Source organism: Taudactylus pleione, unplaced genomic scaffold, assembly GCF_031769625.1.
Source record: "Taudactylus pleione unplaced genomic scaffold, aTauple2 ptg000687l, whole genome shotgun sequence".
NCBI classification, from domain to species: domain Eukaryota; kingdom Metazoa; phylum Chordata; class Amphibia; order Anura; family Myobatrachidae; genus Taudactylus; species Taudactylus pleione.
In genome coordinates, this window is record NW_028285089.1 from 1,828,303 (window position 1) to 1,851,465 (window position 23,163).

Consider the following 23,163-nt stretch of genomic DNA (forward strand, 5'->3'; position numbering starts at 1 on the left):
TAATTGTAGACATGATTTGCATTTCTGAAACTCGGGTGATTTTAGGCTGCCGAAACTCTCAAATTTACCAGAAATCGTGATTAGCTGAGAATGAGTTTTCCAATGGTGTATGTGATCGAGATTTCTCACCCAAAGTTCCCTGAGTCTGACCGCAGCAAAACTCTTCCAAAACAAGTAGCCCGTACATATCAATGAGACAAATGCTTGTGTGTTTTAAAAGCATCTAAATAGTTAATGTTAAAAAAATAAATTACATAGGGTCCTCCCCCAAAAAGCATCATCTGAGCCAGTCCTGGTTCTTAAGATAAGGGGGAAAAAAAAACTAGTAGGGTTCCCCCATATTTTATGAACCAGCACTGGACTCCCAGAACCAGTCCTGGTTTTAAAAAGTAGAGAGAAACAAATGCGTCGGGTATCCCCTATTTTTAAAACCAGCACCGGACTCAATTCTAGCCGGGGTGTAATACTACAGCCAAGGGACCCTTTCACCGGGTCACCCTGGCCAAAGCATTAACACCCCAAGCTAGCCAGCACAAGCCGGGGATCTCAGGGGATATAAAATCTACGGTGTGTGTGTACTACGGTGTGTGTGTACTATTTTATAAAAAAAATTTACAGTGAGGGTACGAGTGACGGCCACATAATGGCACTTGTAGTTCCACTTTAAAAAAACAATAATATTCATCTATTCTTTACACTATTACCCCTGCACCCACCAGCCAGGGAAGAGCCCCGGGCTTCAGCGTAAGCCAGGGGTGCTCGGGAGAGGGGGGTCCCTTTATTTGGGGTGTCTCCACCTTCCCTGAGATCCCCGGCTTGCGCTGACTAGTTTGGGGTGTTAATGTTTTGGCCGGGGTGACCCGGTGAAAGGGTCCCCTGGCTGTGGCATTACACCCAGCTAGAATTGAGTCCGGTACTTGTTATAAAAATAGGGGGAGCCCAGTGCTGGTTCCGAAAATATGGGGCAACCCTACTTTTTTTTTTTCCCCGTATTTTTAGAACCAGGACTGTTTCAGGAGCCTGGGGCTGGTTTAGCTTTTTTGGGGGGGAACCCTACGTCATTTTTTTTAAATTAACGATTTAGATCAGTGATTCCCAACCTCGGTCCTCACGGCACACTAACAGTCCTGGTTTTAGTGATATCCATGCCTAAGCACAGATTGTTAAATCAAAATAACTGAGGTACTAATTAAGTCACCTGTGCTCAAGTATGGCTACCCTTAAAACCTGGACTGTTAGTGTGCCTTGAGGACCGTGGTTGGGAACCCCTAATTTAGATACTTATTACAGGCAGAAACATACACAGATCACACTGATCTGTGTAGGTTTATGCAAAACTCGCAACTCAGGGGGTAGTCGATTTGAAACTTCTATTTAGGCCTGAGTTTGCTGAAATTACACCCGTGATTCTAATCACAATGCTTGGTAAATTCTCAAGTTGTATTTTTTCCATGAAAAGGACTTGTGAGTTTGGCCGATGGTGTATTGATTCGTGTTTGCTTTCTCACCCGAGATTTCCTGTTTCAAAAGATAAATCTCTCCCGAGTTTTTCTTTAGTAAATTTGAGCGTTGGATAAAATGGCAAAACACACCCGAGATTGGAATCTCGACCAAACACAAACCTTAAGGCGCACATCCACATGCTGACTAGGGAAAGACAGTATGGTTACGACATCGTGATCGTACCGTCGTTCCCCATCCCCTGTAGTGCCTACACTGAACAATTAGTCGTTCAGTGTAGGCACCCTCCATCATCCCCGAACATGGCCAATCTGTCGTTATCGGCAAATTGACCTGCATGTTCGGGCGATGATTGGAGTCGGAAACGACCAGCCGGAGTGCGCATCGCTGGTCATTTCCAACATTATAGTGCACGATTGATAAGCGATTGCACAATTATGATGTCGTAATCGTGCAATCGCTCATTAATGTCGCCTAGTGCATGTGTCCCTTTAGTAAATTTACCCCATAGAGTTATATTTGTAGTGTAGTATCTGAAACTCCCATTTGTTACAACATTTGTGGAATTCTATGTGCCATTGTGAGGAGCAGATATTGCAGAGTCCTGTTAACTTCCACATTCAGCTCTGCATATTTTGTTTCCTATAACATTCCTCAGGTTTCCTCCACTTCCTGCTCTAAATTTCAAGTGCACACTTTAATATGATGTTTTGGTTGCCTGGCATGTGGCCCAACACCACTCTGCAAGATTATAAGAGGCTTGGTAGTGTTCTGACCATTCCAGCAATAGTGAAGTCTGCAGACCACAAGGATAATAATTATACAAGGCCAATACAGTCACGTAATTTGATAAACAATTTATTTGTATATAAATTGTCCTAAGACAATAACTCTGTAAGAAAGAGTACTGTAGCTCAGTGTTTAAGCATGGTCAGCTATAAAACAAGGATACTGATCCCATTTACAATCCATCGTCTGCTCCTGGTAAACTTGGCCAAGGCACCAAAGCAAGAGTGCAAGTTAAATTGGCAAAGAAACAGTGCCTGAAAATCGGTTCTCTGTCATATTTGCTAAATAAGAGGATAAAAAGGTAAATAATATTAAACTAGTCCTTACGGAAGGCAATGCTATGAGTTCTCTACTTTTCTGAGAGCAGAGCTAAATGCATTTCAAGCGATAAGCCGTTTAAACAAAATTGCTAAACATGTCAGGATTTGTCAATGCAATTTCACCCACACAGTGTAATATAATACACCACTTTGTTTGAACATGTCATTTAAAAAGAAAAAAAGGGGAAAAAAAAAGTGTACTGCAAGAGATATGAATACACGCTTCAGTGCTGCACTACAGCAAATTGGTAATTTATAACAAGGAAGTAAGCCCCTTCCACTTGTCATCAAGACATTAAAGACTACTCATTGATACATATACAACAGTTCAAGAAGCTCAGAATGTACAACTCAAAAAGGTAGAACCGTAAACAGGAGTTATCAATAGCTGGATGAGATCATGGAATTCTTATTGGTTACAAACTTTTTGGCAAAAGACTACGATATATATGAATGTATTTAAGTTAGGTAATTAAATAATTTCAACGTAACATAATGGTCAGCAATGCCATTGGCCCACATACTGCACTAGACATAAGACTACGGGTGCGGCCGGCGGTTCAAATCCCGGCAGCGGCAGCCCAGCAAGGGTGAAGATTCCGATTGTCCTAAGGTAAGTATCGCTAACCTATTCTACCCCCTAACCCTAACCCTCCCTTAGGGGTGCCTAGCCCTAACCTCCCCCCCAAGTGCCTAACCCTAATCCCCCCTCTAAGTGCCTAAACCTAACCCCCCCTTCTCCGCTGCCTAAAACTAAGTCTCCCGGGGGGGGTGCCTAACCCTAAGTCCCCCCTGGTTGTGCCTAACCCTCCCTCCCCCTAGCCTATACCTAACCCTAAACCCAACCCTCCCCCCTGGAAGTCTGGAAGCCGGTGGTCTGCATTTAGACCGTCGGCTTCCAGACTACATCTCCACAATTAAAAATGGTATCAGATCCTCCAGCTTATAAGATTTTACTATTCTGTTTATCTAAACCTTGCCACTGAGTCTTTGGGGGCAATTCAATTCAGTGGTAATTGAATAGTGACGGGAGGGAGCTCCCAGAGCTATTCAATTCAGCGAGCTGTTTAGTCCGACTAGTAATTTCCTCTTGAGTGTGTGAGAAGAAATCGGACTAAAGTGTAGGCCGCGAGGCTGTTTTCCAGCTTAGCGCGCCGCTAACAGCCTCACGGCCGGCACTGTCAGAGTAATCATCGCAGAGAATCGAATAGCTCTGGGAGCTCCCTCCCGGCGCCATTCAACTCCAGCTGAATTGAATCGCCCCCTCTGTGACTGATGCAGAGTTGTGTAGTGTAAAATAAAAAAATTGCCTTTGCATATGCAGCTGCATGAATCTTACATATATGACTAGTGATGACCAGAGATAGCTCTGCCATCTGCAAATAACCTTCGATAATATGGTTAGGCTGTGCGCATGCACAGACGGTGCTCCGCACATGCGCATAGCGAGGCCGGTAGTCACCATTCGAGATCTGCCACCAATGTTTACCATCAGTGTCCTCCTGTCGATAATGAAACCATTGCCTCTGACCATCGATGATTGCTAACCATGGTTGATGGTCAGAGCTACATATGACTGCTTGCATTAAGAGACGAGACGGGAGGAAAGATGCTTTCTAACATAGGGCCCAATTTTGATATGTACATAATGCTGATATTTACCCAGCTGGGCGATTACTGCCCAACTGCATGGTCACAATGTGCACGTGCCAAGGTACCTTAGCGATGCCTCTCGCAGAGAAAATTACTTTGCAAAGCTATTGACAGTCAGGGACAGTTTGGGGGGCGATTACTGGGAGTGGCAGCAAAAACTCAGGTGTGTCGTTAACGTTTTGGGGCGTGTTTCAGCCTACAACTGCGACCCTCTACGCATATAAAGTGGTTCTGATGTCTCAGTTTAGTTGGCCACGCTGCACGACCATGACTGTAGTTTCTTGGATTTGTGATGGACCTGGTGGGCATCTAAATACATATCCCGGTGTCTGCGACATTTGCATCTTACAGCTGTGACTGCATTAGTGTACATGTCTGAATCAGGCCCATAGGCAGAACACAGGAAGTATGTTCATATAATTGCAATAGACTGACAAAGCGATAAATACCAGCCTGTCAAAGCCATATCATTTGTGGTGGCTGAGAGCTGGTGCATACACATTCCAATGATAACAGCACTAGCTAGTGGCTTCTGATTGGCCAATTATGGATTCACCACGGATATGGTGCCTCTTTTGCATTGTTAGTGCATAGAACAGGGCTTGACAAATTTTTCTAACCACTGTCGCCGCAAAAAAATTACAGGAGTGAGTGAGGAGCACAGCTCTGTGTGTTATGCAACTGTTATACTAGTCCACAAAATGGTCAGTTGAATGGATACAGTAAAATGGAGGCCCCTTCACTGCTCTGAACAGCTCCACTGCTCCACCCCCCACCCTCCAGTAATAACGGACCACATTTCACATAAAATAATGGTGCCAGAAAGTACAACAAACCTCCCTCCCATCGTGGTCACACCAGAGACCCTACTACTGGAGAGCTCTATGCAGCCAGAGATAGGAGACAGTAGACAGCTGGAACGTACAAGAGGATCAGCATAGACTGGGAAAGACAGCAGGGATCAGAGCAGGCCAGGATGGAGAGGAGTCATCAGCGCAGGCCAGGATGGACATAGGCACAGCAGTCACCGCAGATGACACTCAGCACATGCACTCCTGTGCATGATATGAACACTGCAATAATATAGGCACATATCTCCACTGTAGCTGATGAGGATCTGCTTCCTCCCTCACTGCAAAATCTAGTAGCCAGGCAACAAAATCTGGTAGCCATGGCGACCTGGCCCCCGGGATTTGTATGGTCCTCCGGTAATGTGACTGGCTGTACCTCTGCTGCTTATGCAATCTCCTCGCTCCACGCCGCGCCAGCAGTTGAGACTCGGAACATGACTCACAGAGCCCCGCTTCTCCGGCTATATAGCTGTGCAGCAAGTTCACATGGTAGACGACGCTACCTGAGGCTAATAGTGTTCCGCTGGTGACTGAAACCAGTCTCTATAGCCACACTGCAGTCTCTACATGGATAGTTACCCTGATTTCTTAACGCGTTTCTCTTTCGATGTAAGAGAAATGCGTTAAGGAATCAGGGTGGATATCCATGTAGAGACTGCAGTGTGGCTATAGAGACTGGTTTACATCAGCCACCAGCGGAACACAGGCACTCCAATATCTATCTATGTTATTAAAGCAAAGGATTTTAAAACATGAAGTATATCTTTTGCATACCTAGTAGTGCAGAGCTGCTCACATCTTGTCATTTTAGCAACTTCCTATGCGCGCAATTCAGTTTTTTTAGTGAATGCATTTTTGTCTGGAAGCAATTGCATTCAAACTCATCATCAGTCCCTTTATGGTCAAAAAACACATCCTAAAAAGGTCTCATATCCATTAACCTACTGCACACATCAGATCTGGGGATCTCAGACAGAAGATAGTCACATGCTTTAAAGATACTTGGTCTGATATTTAGAAAAAAGTAGCAAATATACCTTTACAAGTTTATTGCAGCACACTGATACTCAGGATATATAGGACCAAAATAAAATTACCTCATATAGATACTCTTAGGGAAGGGAGTGCAATAGTCATTCCTTTAATATTTTACCAAATAATTCAGTTTATGTCTCAATTGTAAAAAATGCCTATAAATAACTATTCCACTGTGCACAATCGTTACTATACTCTCTAAAATGCTCCCAGGTATTGCAACTAATTATTGGAGGTAGACGTCCCTTAAAGGAACGCATTTAATGGAAATGTCCCAAGTTAAATACATTCTGATCTGAGGATATAAAAGACTAAAATAAGATTACTCAGTGATCACCATCCAATTCTGTTGGTTCACCAGCCCGCCACCATATTTACTCAATATAAATTAATGTAGCCAAATAGCAACCTTCATTATAGGTACTATTGTGATGTGTGTATAATGTGAAATATGGAACTGGGCCACTTATTAGGATAGAAACAGAAAAATTCCCAATACACACTGTTGATACTAAGTAATCATTAATAATTACATATTATATATCCTCATTGCAATCTTACCTTAAATTCACACACTAGGCACCAATGTCCTTGCTAAACTATGGGCTACAAATCTTTCGCCTCCTCCAAACATACAACTATGCACAGAGGGCCTTATTCACTAGTGTGCACTGCTGAACGCAGATTCCCGATGCAGCGGCTGTCAGTAATTGACAGGCTGCTGCTGTTTGAGGACGGGGCAGCGACGGCCCCAAACTCACAAAACGAATGCGTGTCACCACCGCTGGCCGGTCTCCGTGACCCGATGATCACTCAGCCGGCCATGGATCACGCAGATGATCCAATGCCGTGTCCATGGACACAGGTCGGATCATTAATGCATGCAGGAGGCATGGCGCAACCTGCTGCATTAACATAATTGCAAGGACGGAATTGCAAAGCTGCTTGCATGCATCACATCCTGAGACAATAGTTTTTACCGGTCTCATGCAAACAAAACAGAAGCAGGTGTAAAAAAAAACATAAATTACCCATGTACAGTAACATACAAAATCAGGTTTAAAAAAATAAAAATAAAAAAGCTCTAAAAGAAAAATGATGCATTCTTTTCAGATTTTATACTTTTACCAGTGTTCCTTCCTTGATGATGCTCATAATCAGAAATACTTCATTCCATGTCACCATTTGTCAGTGTGACAGGTTCAGCGACAGTGTTATGAAAATAAACTTCCATTTCTAGGAAATAAAATGTATTGCATAAAGCAAGGTTGTTCCCATTGATAACCTTGGAATGTCAGACATGTCGGATGATCCTGGAACGGCCTCTGCATAACATGTTGTAAAGCAGATTGCTGACATACATTTGCAGAGTTATAATGCCTGAATAGAACAGTGACTATAAGAATATACTGCTATGGGACTTTAGCCTTCAGTCATTAGATACTGTGCAATGAGCAAATACATCAAGGAGTTGGAATACATACATTTATTATTTCTACAGGTTTTAAACCAATCTTGTGGGGTTAAAGGATAGATAAATAAATTACAACTAGATATACCTTTAAATAATAAAGTGGGGGCAATTAAACTAGACACGAGGGGGGTTAGTTAACATAGTAACAACATGGAAATGCCAGTCACGGTACCGTAACTCGCCACTCTTGCGACCCAATCTCGCACCAGACTTTTGGATTTTTGTACGCAAATCAAACAAAAATCTGCAAGTCCATAAGTGTGGAATATAGACGCACTTACCGCAGCCGTGAGTAGCTGGTGCCTAATTGAATCGACCGTAGTGAGTTTGGATATGATCAGTACAGTGGTCATTGGGAAAACTTGAATATTGTAATAACACCACCCCCCCCATACTGTAAGTTATTTTATAAAAGCACTAAGGCCCACAGACCTCCCAGGCTATATACAGCTATACATAGTCTAATATATGAAGTGCTCAGAGCTGGTTACGAAAGTCATCTTGACTATTATACTTTAAAATATGACTTCAGGGGGTAAATTTACTAAGAATCGAGTTTGGTTGAATTTGCAAACTCATGCGAGTTTAGTCTTTTCTTCAAACTCGCAAATTTACTAAGACCAAACAGGTGCAAGTTTGAAAGTGAGTTTTCTCTTCTCACTGTTAAAACTCATGCGACTGTAACAATATGCTGTAGCGTCTTGTTACAGTGTCTCCGGGGCCCTCTTTGGATTACTGCGGAGAACATCGTGGGACAAAAGGGGAGTATTGGATCTTTTTTTTTTTACAGGCACAACCATTGGATACTTTACGTTGAGAAGGGGACGTGAACATCTGTTATCAGGTGTGTATGTATGTATGTATAATAAAACTTTAGTTTCACGGTGTGTGTGTCTTGTTTTTACACATTTCGTTACAGGTAAACTACAGGTACCAGTGGGCCCTTAATGCCCCACATGCTGGTACTTGTGGTTCTCCAAGTACCACCATGCGGGGGAGGCTTGCTGGGACCTGCAGTTCGACTGTAAAGATAATGTTGTTAACTCGATTTTTAACACTATACCTACATTATCAACCCGCCACCCACCGCCCAAGGGTGGAGAGGATAGCCCCGGGCTATCAGCCTAGGCCAGGGGTGCCCTGAAGAGGGGGACCCCTTTATTGGAGGGGTCCCCAACTCCCCAGGGATCCCTGGCCTGGGCTGACTAGCGGTCAGGGCTGATGCTGCGGCTGGGGGGCCCGGTGAAAGGGCTCCCCTGGCTGTGGCATCAGCCCCCCCACTAGAAAGGGTCCAGTGCTAGTTTTAATTTTAGGGGTACCCCTACGCAAATTTTTTACCCCTATAATTAAAACCAGGACTGGTCCTGCAGCCAGGTGCTGGTACCTAATTTACGGTGGAACCCTACTCATTTTGTTCCCTGTAATTTTTGGTGCCATGACTGGCTGGCAAGTACGGGGGCTGGTTATCCTTTTGGGGGGGGTATATTATGTAATTTTTTTTAAAACTTTTAACAATTATTTTATAGGTTCAATACACAAGCAGCCTTCACATATTTCATGGATATGTGCAGGCTTCGAGTAAGTAATCTCATCTAAACTCGCGTCTAAACCAGTAATTTTGGGGGGGGGGGGGGGGAAAAACTCACTTTGCTTCACCATCGGAAAACTCACTTCTTAGTAAATTTGCGAGATTTAAAAGGGAAAACTCTCGAGTTTTTGTGAAGCAAAGTGAGTTTAAACACAACCAAACTCACCCAAACTCTATTCTTAGTAAATTTACCCCTTACACTCTATATTTAGATGTTTTAATAATTTTGCTCTGCAAAATAAAATCTTGTTTATGCACTGCTGTGCAAAGCAAGGCGCTCCAGCGAACCTACTTCATGCAAGGCAAGGAATACCCTAATTATGCCCAACTCCTCCCCACAGCCTGAACAAAGTACAGCATATCTTCTCATAAACCTGTGTGTTCTGGTGGAAATATTGTCACATGGAGGGACCAGCACTGATTCTGTCCTGAACTGCAGTTGTTTTGCACTTTGCAAACTAATGCTGGGTACACACTTGGCTGTCTCAACGACCAAGCGTCCGATTTGTAAGCTATACACACTTACCAATCAGTCGCTTGATATGCCTGGCCAGACATCACAACCGGACGGGCATTTAAATTGGGTGTGATGTCAGTGTTTCAGCGGTTCCTGCGGCCTGTGTACAGGTGATCGGTAGGTCGTCCATACACACAGGCAGATATACCGATATATATAGACATCAGCTGTGCTGCAGGAGCGAGCGACCTGATATGTCTGCGAAAGACATAGTTCACAAACTATCTTATCGTTCTATTGTGAATATGACAAAAAAAATAGATGACTGATGATATAGTAATAATAATATACCAGCCATCCTTGAGCCCCCCACCACAAGTCCAGCCAGCCTGCCTTCCCTGCTTTTTGCCCCCCCTAGTACAACCAGCCTTCCCTGCCTTTTGCCCCCCCCCCAGTACAACCAGCCTTCCCTACCCTTTGCCACCCAAGTCCATCCTTCCCAGCCCAGAAGTGCCCCCCTTGTCCAGCATTCCCTGCACTGTGCCCCCTCCACCATGTCTAGCCATCTCTGTGCCCCCAATAAGTCCAGAATCAACGTTACTTTCCCTATATATTTAGTATAGATTCTGGTTTTCTGTGTGTGTGAGAATTTGCAGCAGTTTTGAGAATTCTTAAACTGGTTTACACACTAAATTGCACCCACTTTTGCCCCAAACCCCTGGTGGGGGTGGGGGGCTGCCTATTTTGACATGGAAAGAGGGTCCTGCCTGCGAGAGTTTACATAGCTAGAGGGGGAGGAACAGTTGGAAGATGAACTAGGGAGTAAGGCAGGTTAGGGCTGGGAAGTGAAAGGAGGATGGTAGTCTAATGAAAAGGTGTGCGCACATTTCAAACTGAAGAGACTGGTAGGTCTATTATTAGTCTTGACATTCCTTTCTATATTTAAATCTTCCATAGAAACATAATACTTTGAATTTCAGTAGGCCTTATTTTCTGAGCCCCCCCTCACAAACACACACACACCCCAACTATTGTATGGGTAATTGAATGCAAAAGAATAGCAATAACTTTGATATGCTCCAAATACACAAAATAGTCCTGACACATAAAAAGGGAAATACTGAGAACAAAAGAAACCTAAAATTAGAAACGGTCAATCTCTTTCAACATCTCAACTAAGACACCGACTGCAAAGGGAAGAGTGTTTAACATCCTGAAAGTAGCATTGGGTGCTGCAAGATTATCTTTTATGTAATAAATACAATAACACACATTAGTCCCCAAAAAGCAATTATCTATCAGCAAAATATTAACATAAAGAATTGGAAATATGTGTCATTAATATATTATTTTCTTTTTGCTTAATACATTTGTAGATCTTTGCGTGTCTATATTAGATTAGAATATAGAAAGGTCCTAGGGGCAGTATTAAAACAATAATTAACCTACAATAAAACTAACACTTTAAATAAGGGCCTGCAATGAGCCATGCTGCCTATGGTGTACTGTCAGAGATAACTGCTCACGCAGGTTGAACAATTAAGAAAATATGACCTGGTGACTGGAGAAAGTCCACATTCTCTATGCTTGGCCTTTACACTGGGAACAGATTCTGGGTGACACATTGCTTATACATGTCTGTTATCATCCTTTTCTCTCTATATGTTTTTTCTCGATCCACATTTTTTTTCATTGCCGGTGTCCGTGATTTGTTCTTTTTGCCTAGAACTGTTGGCTGCCCCCTACATAATTACATAGTTATTACCATCATGTCTTTGTTGTCTGTATGTTCTTTTTCTTTGTGCTCCACCAGATTTATCTGGTCTATCTCTGTCCTTCCCTCATTTTTCACTACACTACGCATTCTATGACGCACCTAGGGTGTTCCCTTTCACTCAGCTGCACTACTAATGGCTTATCCAGTCAAGAGATAACTGAACATCCCTTACAATAAAACTTTGCTATGCGTATAATTTATGGTCTTAAGAGCCTTCACCACCTACCTACCAACTAATAACTTAGCCTACCCCCTAGGAATCAGCTTGGGCGAATGCCATTCCAAAAATAAGCCTGCACTGTTAGTCCTGCTCCTCCAAATCCTGGGATATGTGAATTTTGCCAGGACTGGGAAAAGCAGGGCACAGATTGGAGGCTCCTTATTTTGTGCCATTCATTCATGCCTGCAGCAATGTGACAACATGTGTAATACCCTATAACTTCATGCTTACGCTTCATTCCAACAGGCAAATGCTGCTGGGATAGGTCTGCAATTACCTCTTAGCATGGCCTGACACAACTATATCACCAAACAGTCAACTCAAAGGAGCAAATTCAGCAATGTGGGAATAGAGCAGGTTACGGTATAATCCCTGCCAATTTATACAATATTGTTGGCCATAACTTTTGGATATATTTATCTAGATTTCATAAACTATATTAAAAATGCATTATCAACACAGAGAAACAAGTGACATTCTATCTGCATGGTGAGTAACATGTACTATAGGATAATTATGGGGTGAGGTTTTCAAAAACATAAGTCCACAATTCTAATGCTACATTCTCTACCATATGGTGTCAGCACAATGCTACATGCAGAGATCAGTCATTCCTGACAGTGTTACAATAACAGAAGCTAAACCTTGACATCTACAGTATAATGGCTGGCCATCTACTATTTATATCCTGCACATTCTATGCATGTACTTAGGACTATGACAAAGCATGCTATTACTATGACAAAGCATGCTATTACACATTTGGAAAATTACTTATGTTACCAAAATAAACAGTTTTTTATTTCTAAGTGGAAATCAAATAGTTACAATAAAGACCCACTCGGACTCCTCATATTCCAAGGATTTTACAAAAATTGCACAATCTTGCTGGTCTCAAACAACACAGACTTCAAAACAATAACTTGATTAGCAGTGTAATGGGAAATCCTTACCTTCAGACACATTTATAATAAAACATTTCTAAATATACGGGCCTAACTGTGACTTTCTGAAACACCACAGCTGAGAAAGGGGAAATCCAAAGACGTCTAACAGCAGCTTCATCTTCATCTGTCAAGTTAACAAAGCTTTAAGATTCTCAACTTACAAAAAGTAACATATAAATGTAGCAAGTGAAATAAAAACTATTAAAAATCTGCTACAAAAGTGCATATGCACTATCAGCATAACGTTATGTGTAAATAATAAAAATGTGCAAACTATGGAAACAAATTTAGAAATGCCCATACACAGGTATTGCCGAATCTGAAACAATGATCGCACCAACAATGATCCTATCTGTCCCTCCCAACCAATATGTAATAGATCCCAAACATGTTTATTGGGAGTGGCGATGTTTTGGGAAGGTACAGCCAATGAGGGAACTGCTTAATTACACATAACCAGGATCAAGGATACCTGAAGCAGATTCTGATTCCCTACTGCCCCACTCGCTGTGATCTACAGATGAAGTACTATTAGTAGTACATAGAATCTCCCATTAATTAATTTGAAGATTGAGTTTTTAGCGTTGTAGCTCCAACTATCTGGAACTTGCTGCCGCCACTTTAGAATCCTTCAAAAACAGACTCAAAAACTTACCTACCGTGATTCCCAGATAATACACAGTCTTATTTTTTTTGTTCAAAAAAACACCATAGGGCTTATTTTCGGGGTAGGTCTTATTTTAATTAAGATCGACAGCAGTGCCCCTTATGCAGGCCCCCCCCCTTGCAGGCCCCCTTGTAGAAGTGCCCCTTATGCAGGCCCCCTTGTAGAAGTGCCCCTTATGCAGGCCCCCTTGTGAAGTGCCCCTTAGGCAGGCCCCCCCTTTGCAAGGCCCTCTTGTAGCAGTGTCCCTTATGCAGGCCCCCCCCTTGCAGGCCCCCTTGTAGCAGTGTCCCTTATGCAGGCCCCCCCTGTAGCACCACCCACCAGTACAGTACTTACCTGACTCGCCGCCGTCCGGGATGTCCCTCTCACTTGCACGCTGACTGGATCTAACATGATCCAGCAGGTGCGGCCGCACAGGATCCTCAGCACGCGGGTGACGTCATGACGTCACCCGCGCACTGCATTACTGGGAACGCTGGGCTCTGAAGCGTTCCCAGCTCAAAATGGGATTTTGGTAGGTCTTATTTTCTGGGTAGGGCTTAATTTAGACCGGGTTACAAAAGTAAGGGTAGGGCTTATTTTCGGGGTAGGTCTTATTATCGGGGAAACACGGTATCTACTCTGATGCATTCCATTAATGTCCCATAGCTTCTAAAATATATATTATATATACACACACACACAACCCAAATGCTTAGCTCTCTTTTCTGTAGTCTATTAATACTTCATTTTATTTTGTATCTTGTGTTTTTTTGAAACGCAAATGGAAAGTATTTTGAGTTCAATTAGGAGAAAAGCGCTATATAAATAAATTATTATTATTATGAATTAAAAATTGCACCTTAAGGTTATAAACAGAAGTTGTTGTCATATGTAATACAAAACCGACTGCATTGGCAAATATAAAAACAATATCTGTCATTAGCGTTTCCCATTTTGTGCCTTTAAATAGAGCACTCTGTGTAACAACACTTCAGATAATCATTTAACAGGTTTGAAGCAATGTTGAGCGATATAATAATATGTGTCTGTGTTCTACAAAAGGTCACACATAGAGGAAAAGAACTTTGACTCTTCAGACTGTTATCAACAGCTTCTGGTACCAGTATCTTTACCTATCAGTATAGGTAAATAGTATTATATAAGCAAGTCTTACAATGTGTGTACCTAGTGACGGTGCAATGTGATATAACGATACATCGCGCTGCAGGATCTGTTGTATGACGGCGCAATGTGTTGTTACATGATGTATGTCACAGCACAACGTAGTTCATTGCATCTGCCGTGCAGGCCAGCAGATAGGACAATGTGATGAATGACCTTTGTTTACGATGGATCGGACATTCACACTAAACAAAGTGTACTATATATCATTCCGATCCGCGTTGTAGTGTGTACTCAAAATACACAGGGTGCTATCAATACAGAAGTGTGCCAACATTGTTACAACATTTTGCAAACCATTACTTGTTACACTTCAGATAAGGGAGCAGAAAACACCAACTGTACACTTGTTGACTTCCTAATATCTGTGTCACTCTGCTTGGCTGCCAGAAAAAAATAAAAATCTAGGGGGTCAATCCAATTACATGCAAAGGATGAGAGTTGCAGTTGCAACGGCATCAAAACGCTGGCAACAGACCAGCATCGCGCACCCTTTGCGGTCCGCTCTGAGCCCGAATTCGCCGAGTTTTGCAGAAAGCCCTATGGGACTTCGAGCACTTTTAAGAGAATCACTCGATCTGCAGCTACATCTATAAGGTGTGTACCCAGCTTTAGATTTGGGAGGGCTGTCCTAGCATAAATCTAGATTGCTGCATAAAAATTAAGCTGTCCAGCATTTGCGGGCTACATGCAAAAGCAGCCAGTATTTACCCTGCTTGAAAAAAAATGTATTGTAACTAGGGATGTGCAGGCTCGGATAGGTTCGAGTTTGCACGTGGAGTTCGGATTTTTCCCTCCAAAAAAACGGAACTCAGAACGAGGCAAAACGTCATCTTACATGGACGAACATCATCATTCCTGGACAAAAGACCAGGAATGATGATGTTCGTCCATGTAAGATGACGTTTTGCCTCGTTCTGAGTTCCGTTTTTTTGGAGGGAAAAATCCGAACTCCACGTGCAAACTCGAACCTATCCGAGCCTGCACATCCCTAATTGTAACCCTTTCATTGCAATATAGTTTGTTCAGGTGTATAGCTATTCCCAACACAGAATCAGCCCAAGTGTCAGTTATAACCCTGTCACAGTTTACAGGCAATGACGCAGAAAGATTTCTAGAAGACACATTTGAAAGCTTTAATAAGGTTAAACATGTGGCTTGGCTGGGCTAACATTAAATTCCACCCAAACCACAAACTAAACAATCCCTCTAATTAGCTATTTCCTTTTCTTAACTACAATCATGGCAGTTTTCCTGAGTATATCATAAAACATGTGAAACCTGTCCAACTACCTTACACCTTTATACTGAACAAGAGACAACACTAAGAGACGAGCCCCAGCAGGAGAATCATCTAATATAGCAACCAAGACTGTGCCTGCAGGTAAAATTAAAGTACATGAACACAAACAAGTTTTTTTTAAAGGGTAACGATTGCATATGTAATAATAAGTTATAAAAAAAAACATCTTACAAACATCTGGGTTTTTAAAAAAAACAAACAAAAAAAAACACGTTTATTATGTTGGAAGCTCTAGTTAGTCTGCCTGCACATCAATGAGATGTGTGAACATGACAAGATTACAAAGCAAACAATTTACCAGAAAACAGACGGGCATGGTCCACCTATGGACATACTAGCCTACATGGACCTGCTTAAAAGAACACCACCCAAAACGAATTTAAATAAAAAATGATTGTAGTTCGGATGGGAACTGTAACCAACTTACTCAACCAATAGCCAAATCCAGCAGGATTGCTGATGGATACAATTATCATAAGCCACACTCTGATCTACTCTTCCTGTGCAGCATGATCAGCCCACCGATTTCATCAGAGATTACGCTTACTCTGTGCCTCTTTTTGAGTGATGTTATCCTTTAAACTGGTAGGAGCATCCGCAATAGGTTACAACAATTGAGTTGTAAAAAACGGTAGTTTCCATCCTGCTTTCAACTTGTTACTATACAGGAAACACAGTGGAAAATAATTATGAGAACTGTGCATGGGACAAAAACCTGTGACACGCAGCCACCAAATGTTTCCTTTTATTTTTTTTAAACGATGCTACTGTATGTGTTACAGCATCTTTTCCATGTGTACCAGTTTTAACAAATGTGCATTATCTTCACTGGTGGTTAGCAAATGCAGTTCATGTTTTATAGCTCAAAATACAACAAGATAACTTTCAGTGGTCTTATTGGAGGAGATTCAATTCACGGCAAAGAGCCAAAGCAATATACTGTATAGCTGGACATATCAATGTCTATTATGAAGATCGCATGCACACAGTGTCAGATTCGGGAGCCGGTTGGAGGCTGCGGGAGAGGGATCATAAGATCCCCCTCCTGTGATTATTCCTCCATAAGCTTAAAGCCGTTTACAACATTGGAGGATGGCGTAAACTTATGGAGCCAAATTCCGAAAAGTGGTACATAGGGATCAGACTGTAGTCCCCATTGATAATAATGGGGACTGCGGTCTGCCGTGTTAATTAGCCTTCTGTAGAAGATTTCTGTGAAGTCTCCTGAATTAGGCTATTAGCATAGAGCAAAAATTCATAAAAGTATGCAGAAACTTAAGTTTCTAAATAATTTTATGAAAAAATTGCATGATAAATAAGCCCCTATGAGATTTTTAGGTATATGATGCATGCTGGCAGCATTTAAATGTTGTGACCAAATGGGGGGAATTTCATTGTTAGCGCTGGCCGTCTAACTAATGTGCATCTATTGGAGCAATTCAATTGTTGCTCCGATCAAACGCCCATTAGCTGTGACTGTCACATTTTTCCTTGCAGCCTCCGGAGGTGTGACAAAAAAACATGTGAAAAGTCCAAACCAGGAGTTTAGATGACTTTTCAAACATTTTTTCTCACACCTCCGAAGGCAGCGAGAAAAAAAATGTGACTGATGCGGCTAATGGCCACTTGATCAGAGAAACAATTGAATTGCTCCAATAGACGCCCATTAGTTAGACGCCCAGCGCTAACAATTGAATTCTTCCCTAAGTCTCAAAATAACAATCGCAGCTACATGGATAACATTAAAGTTTCACAGGTAATTATATCATTGGAGAGAATGTATAGCTGTCAACTCTTTTACGGTGAACATTGGGAAGTAAAACACGTAATGTGATGACATAAGGTACACATGAGCATGCCAAACCTGTCCAACTCACTCTTCTACCATAACACAAAATGTTTTCATTACTTAATCTTTCAAAACAACCATAGCTATACAGCAGCAATATCATGTATACACACACAAGCATACAAACACACACAAAACTTCAAGTAAATCATAGGTGCACCACTGCATATGGTCTGGAATATCTCTAAATGTAGATCATTATTAAAATCATGTAGAGTAGATGGGGTGGGGAGACAGGGTAATATAGATGCAGATAGAACTGTTAAGGATTTCAGAAAACTATTGCTGATATGATGAGGCCCAAAAGTACACACGTGGCATCATCCAGCTGTGTATTGCCACGTTTAGAGAAAGAATGGACAGATTTCAGCCAATATTAATGGAAGAAACCAGAAAGTACTGTGCATAGCAAGTGTAACAGCCTCATTGTGTGTTACTGATGGGGATGGGGGTTGGGCCACACCAGATACACTTGAAGTGGGACACAAAGTTTTGATTTTCAGATCACAAGAGATTCATATCCTTATGGACCAGAACATTATATTGTTCAAAAATGTTGCAGGGGATTTTAGTGGTACTGCATGTATACCTAGGTCAGTGGCATCTAGAATGCCCTATGTAGATAAATAATAGACTCTCAAGCATTATTATAGCAATTTTTTTCCGTAGGGTGAATAAAATTGTTCACAAGTTCATAATGCAGCTGAAAAACAGCATATGATGGGTAGGTTATAGTTCTTAAAAGTAGTCTTTATGGAACTAGATCCCTGGCAAATGCTATTCAAGGATGATAGTAGTGATCATGGTGTAAACTTTGTTTACTGAAGGTTATAAAAGTAGATATAGAATTTTAAAACACACAATAAAACAAACTGAACTTATTTATTTGGTTAATCAGTTATACAACATTGGCATGTACTTACTGGTAGCTACCAGGAGGCGCTTCCTAAACTTGGCAGTACTTTGTCTGACAGCCTTTCACAGGAATATGATAGCACCCTGTGATCCACTAACATGTTGGGGCATATTTACTAAACAGCGGATTTTCAAAGCTATTGCTTGTCATTTGTTCTGGCCACAGAGTTTAAAACGACAATAATATAAAAAGCAAAACCAGGATTATTTTGCATTTGATAATATAAATATTATTGCTCTTTTAAATTTTACTGCCAGAACCACCAGCAAGTGGCAGCTTTGAAAAGCAACCACTTTGTAAATACACCCCATTATCACCTTTTTACATGTAGCCATTCCAAAAATAAGATAAGGGTAACATTATGCAGTTCATACTTTACTGCAGTATATATTATATTTTTTTAAGGCTTTAGGCCTCAAACTGGGTACACGTCTGGCAGACCGGCCACCGACCTAACGATTGGCAAGTGCATATAGACTTACCAATCGTTCGGGTGATATATCTGACAGCAGAGCTATTTCAATATGACTGCCACTAGTGACGTCATATTCAATGACCTCTGCTGCAGACATATCAGGCTGAAGGCTGGGCGGCCATACAGACATCCACATGAAACAATATATCTGCTAGATATATCATCATTGGCTGTGCTGCAGGGCTGATTAGATATGTCTGTGAATGACATTGGTCACGGACAGATCAGGTGTACACACCCACCGATGCGCTACAAACATATCGCTCGTTCAACTGAACAGGCGATATATATCAATCAGTGTGTACCCCCCACAAGGCACTACAGGTATATGTAATTCTAAAATTTAAAGCACATATTTGTAAACGTGCACCAGAACAATTATTTATTTCATAGGACTCTCAAAAAAAGTAAACATTAGGTGTGCAAGCAGGTGGGTAAGTCATATCCGCGTATAATCTACTGCATCAGTTTGTAGTCCATGCACTATATTTGTGATGTGATATCAAGTCATGTGCATTTTATACCAAGCAAGTTATATATCACTGGATGGTAATGATTCCCGTCTAAGCTAAAATGAAGGAAAAACGTTAAATCACATGAAGGCTCCACACTGATGGTTCCCACCAGCAATTTACTATTTAATAATTTCAGGTTTACAAAGCTTAGTGGCTTTTTCTTGCATATCCACTTTTATTACTATTTAACTAGCTGTATTTTACTAGTACTTGAAAAGCACGTGAAAATAAAAATAGGATGGATTCTTATGGGTTGTTCCTCCACTCTGAAATTTTAAAGCCACATTTAAAAGTTCATAATGCAATTCAACCTATTTCTTAAGTGTTAACATGGTAAAAGCATAGGGCCTGATTCAGACCCACTCGCGAGCGGCTGTCCGCTCGCAAGTGAGTCGATGTTCTGGACTGAGCATGCGCACGACGGAGGGAGCTCCGTCGTGCGCATGCGCCAGACACGACGAGCGAAGGAAAGTCCTTCGCTCGTTGTGTCTGATCAAAGGGGGCGTGCTGTCGATGTTGATTGACAGCACGCCCCCTTTGGTAGGCGTGCCGGGGGCGTGCCTCCCTGATGGGGGCGTTCCCACGGGAACGCCTCCCGTCAGAAGCCGGCCCACTGACATCACTAGTGATGTCAGTGGGAGTGATTTTGGCTCTGATAGAGCCAAAATCACTCCGGAGCTTGCAGTTGAAAACCTCAACCGCAGGCTTCTGCTCGCAGTTTCGATGGTCGCGATGGTCAAGACCATCGCGGCCATCAAACTGCACGCTCGTATAGCCTGTGGGTGGTGACCCACAGCTATACGAGCGTCCAGGAGGACGCTCCATTTTCATGGAGGCCGGCCCTCATTCAGAGCGTGCGCTCTGCTCAGAGCGTACGGCTCTGAATGAGGGCCATAATGCATTAAAACAAAACACTAGGTTTTACCCATTTTCCCACAGTATGTGTACTAAACAGAAGTAGACATAATAAACAAATCAAGGATTAGAAAGTCACTCGAGCTGTGATAGATGTCAAGTGCCGCCTAGGAGGCCTATGCAGAAAGTCACAAGCTTATCCATGGTTATAGACCCCCGCCCCCAATTCCACCTTTCATCCAATACTTTGTCAGAGTGTATAGAGCAGTGGTTCTTAAACTCGGTCCTCAGGACCCCACACAAGTCATGTTTTCCAGGTCGCTCAGCAGGTGCACAGGTGTATTCATTACTCACTGACACATTTTAAAAGGTCCACAGGTGGTTATAATTATTTCACTTTTGATTCTGTGAAGAGACCTGGAAAACATGCACTGTGTGGGGTCCTGAGGACCGAGTTTGAGAACCTGTGGGATATAGAGCATATGAATCTGCCAACACAAGTGGGAAAACCTGATCCTACAAATTGATATGTATCAATCACACATTACCTTTCAGACACCAAGGTTGAATGTGTTCAGACATTTTTCATTACATACAACCTGATTGAGATTGTTAAAGTCTATCATTTTACACATTGTACAATCCTGCCACTCGTGCTCTGTCACTCAGCTCTTGGGCCGATCAGATGGCTCTTTTCTGGCCTCACAGGCCTATTGTTGCAGTCATCTTTCAGCATGTTTGATTTTTATCTGATCAAATTTGATTGGATTATAATTGAACATCAGGGTCTGTTTAGGACCGCAAAGACTGTGATAATGTGCCAACTGGCATATATAGCAGCATGTGCAGCCAGCATTTGTGGTCACAAATGCCAATATGGCAGTTTGCACTTGTATGGCTAGCTATAGGATCAAACGTGTTATCAAAAATCATTTATCATGAGGTCACTATGAATTCCTCAATTGGAAGGAAGGCCCATAATAAAAATAGTACATAGGCCTACTTCTTAATTTATTTTAGCCCAGTTAGATTTGTTTCATACAGAAATACTCAGGAAGTATTACATTGGTTTGTCTTTCATGGTTTGGTACAGAGGAAACTGCTAAAAAGACAAGCTACAAATATATATATATATATCAAAATTCAATCATTCTGTTCCTGAAGTGCAGTTTTGTTTCATATACTAAACACAACCATGCTTATAATTAGATACAACCATTAAACCCTTGAACCAGTGCTAGTAAAATCGTGTAATATAAAGGACATTACATAATATAACACCGTGTCACCAATGCCAAATACATGCAGCACAAGTTGCTCAAACAAGAAACCAAAGTGAAATGCATAATAGAGAAAAAAAACACTTGAAGGAAATAGATGGTCGCAGATACTGACAGCACCTCTGCCTGCCTAGCATGTAAGGATGGATTACGCCCTATGCAAAATAAGGAAATAAATGATAATTGTGGCAGATTAACACATTGGACAGCATTCTTGTTGTGACAACAATAATGGCTGTAGTATGGGAAAGAGAGGTGCATTGCCCCTGGTGCAGGCCTGGCCAGTAGCAGCAGCGCCGTTAGACTGAGAGACCCTCCTGTCACTGGCAGTGGGTGTGTGACTACTCTACTTCAACCAGTTACCGGCCCGCGGCACTGTCAGTGAGGCTGCTGCCCCCTCTAGCTAGCCCCGCTGCGGGAAACAGACGCTCATTACACTCTATAGTGGGCGACTGACAGCCAGCCATCTGCCCCGGTGCCGATTACCCACCTCCAGGGTCCGGATCTCCTGCTGCGTGAGGTCGTTAGAGGCGGCACACTGTGTGCGGAGCCCCCGCAGGTTGGACATGGAGATGTCGATCATGTTCTGGATGAGCTCGCAGTGCTGCCGGGCGGACAGGGCCAGTCCGCTCTCGCCGCTCCCCAGCCCGGTACCTCCCGGCTTCATCTCTACCATCTTCCGGCTCTCCATCTCCTCGGCATCGGGAACCGTGCAACCGGGGAATACGGCTTTGTAAAAAAAAAAATATATATATATACAAAATATATATACTGACAATGACTGTAATCCCGCTGTATGTACGGGTAACTTCACGCTAATGCATGTGCAATCAGAACGCAGAGGGCGAATATTGCACAAGGGTCACATAGCCAAAGTGACGCTGTGCATGGCTAAAGGTGCTAATCGTGCAATGCATCCATGCAGGGTGGGGATTACATATAGTCCAGTTTTATCTCGGTGCTCTTCAGCCTCCCACACCCACCCTGAGAAGCAACGATGCTATTACAGTGCACGATGGAGGTGTTAGGAGCAGCAAGTTGATGTAAATAAGAAGGGACGAGTAAAGTAATAGTCTGACAGCAGCAGCAGCGCCACTCAGTCAGCACTGGCTGCTACCAGCTTCCCCCTCTCTGGCTTTGCTTTCTAATGTCAGACAGAGCTCGGGTCAAACGCAAGGAATGCTGGGGCTTGTAGTCTTCTACAGGAGAACACACAATACTGCAAGGGAGATGCTACTGTGAGATGATTGGTGTCTTCCTCAGTGGGAAATACTTTTACTTTTAAGTCACTGGAAGGCAGCCTCCAGCCATGACCAAAACTATGCATATAGATGTTGCTGCAATAAATAGGCAAGGCCATTCTGCCAGGCGTGTTATAGTCTGCTCTAAACAATACAACCTGATGTAGATCTTTTTGGAAGCATTGCAGGGCAGTCATCATAGCATCATAGGTGTAAAACATCTTATATAAATAATCTATTTTAGTTGTGGATTTGGTGTTGGTGTGCATCTAAGCTTTATGGTTTTACATATATTACATTACAAAAGAGATTGGCACAGTACACCT

General features: G+C 42.4%; 1 protein-coding gene across 1 annotated transcript in view; it reads right to left on the reverse strand.

Moving 5' to 3' along the window:
* KSR1 (kinase suppressor of ras 1) overlaps positions 1-22,733 on the reverse strand; it is a 228,655-nt gene extending 205,922 nt beyond the window's left edge. The window contains exon 1 of the mRNA XM_088456139.1: positions 22,087-22,733. Coding sequence (XP_088312265.1) covers positions 22,087-22,287 — 201 coding nt within the window. The 5' untranslated portion in view covers positions 22,288-22,733. The remainder of the gene's footprint in view (positions 1-22,086) is intronic.
* Positions 22,734-23,163: the final 430 nt, after the last annotated feature.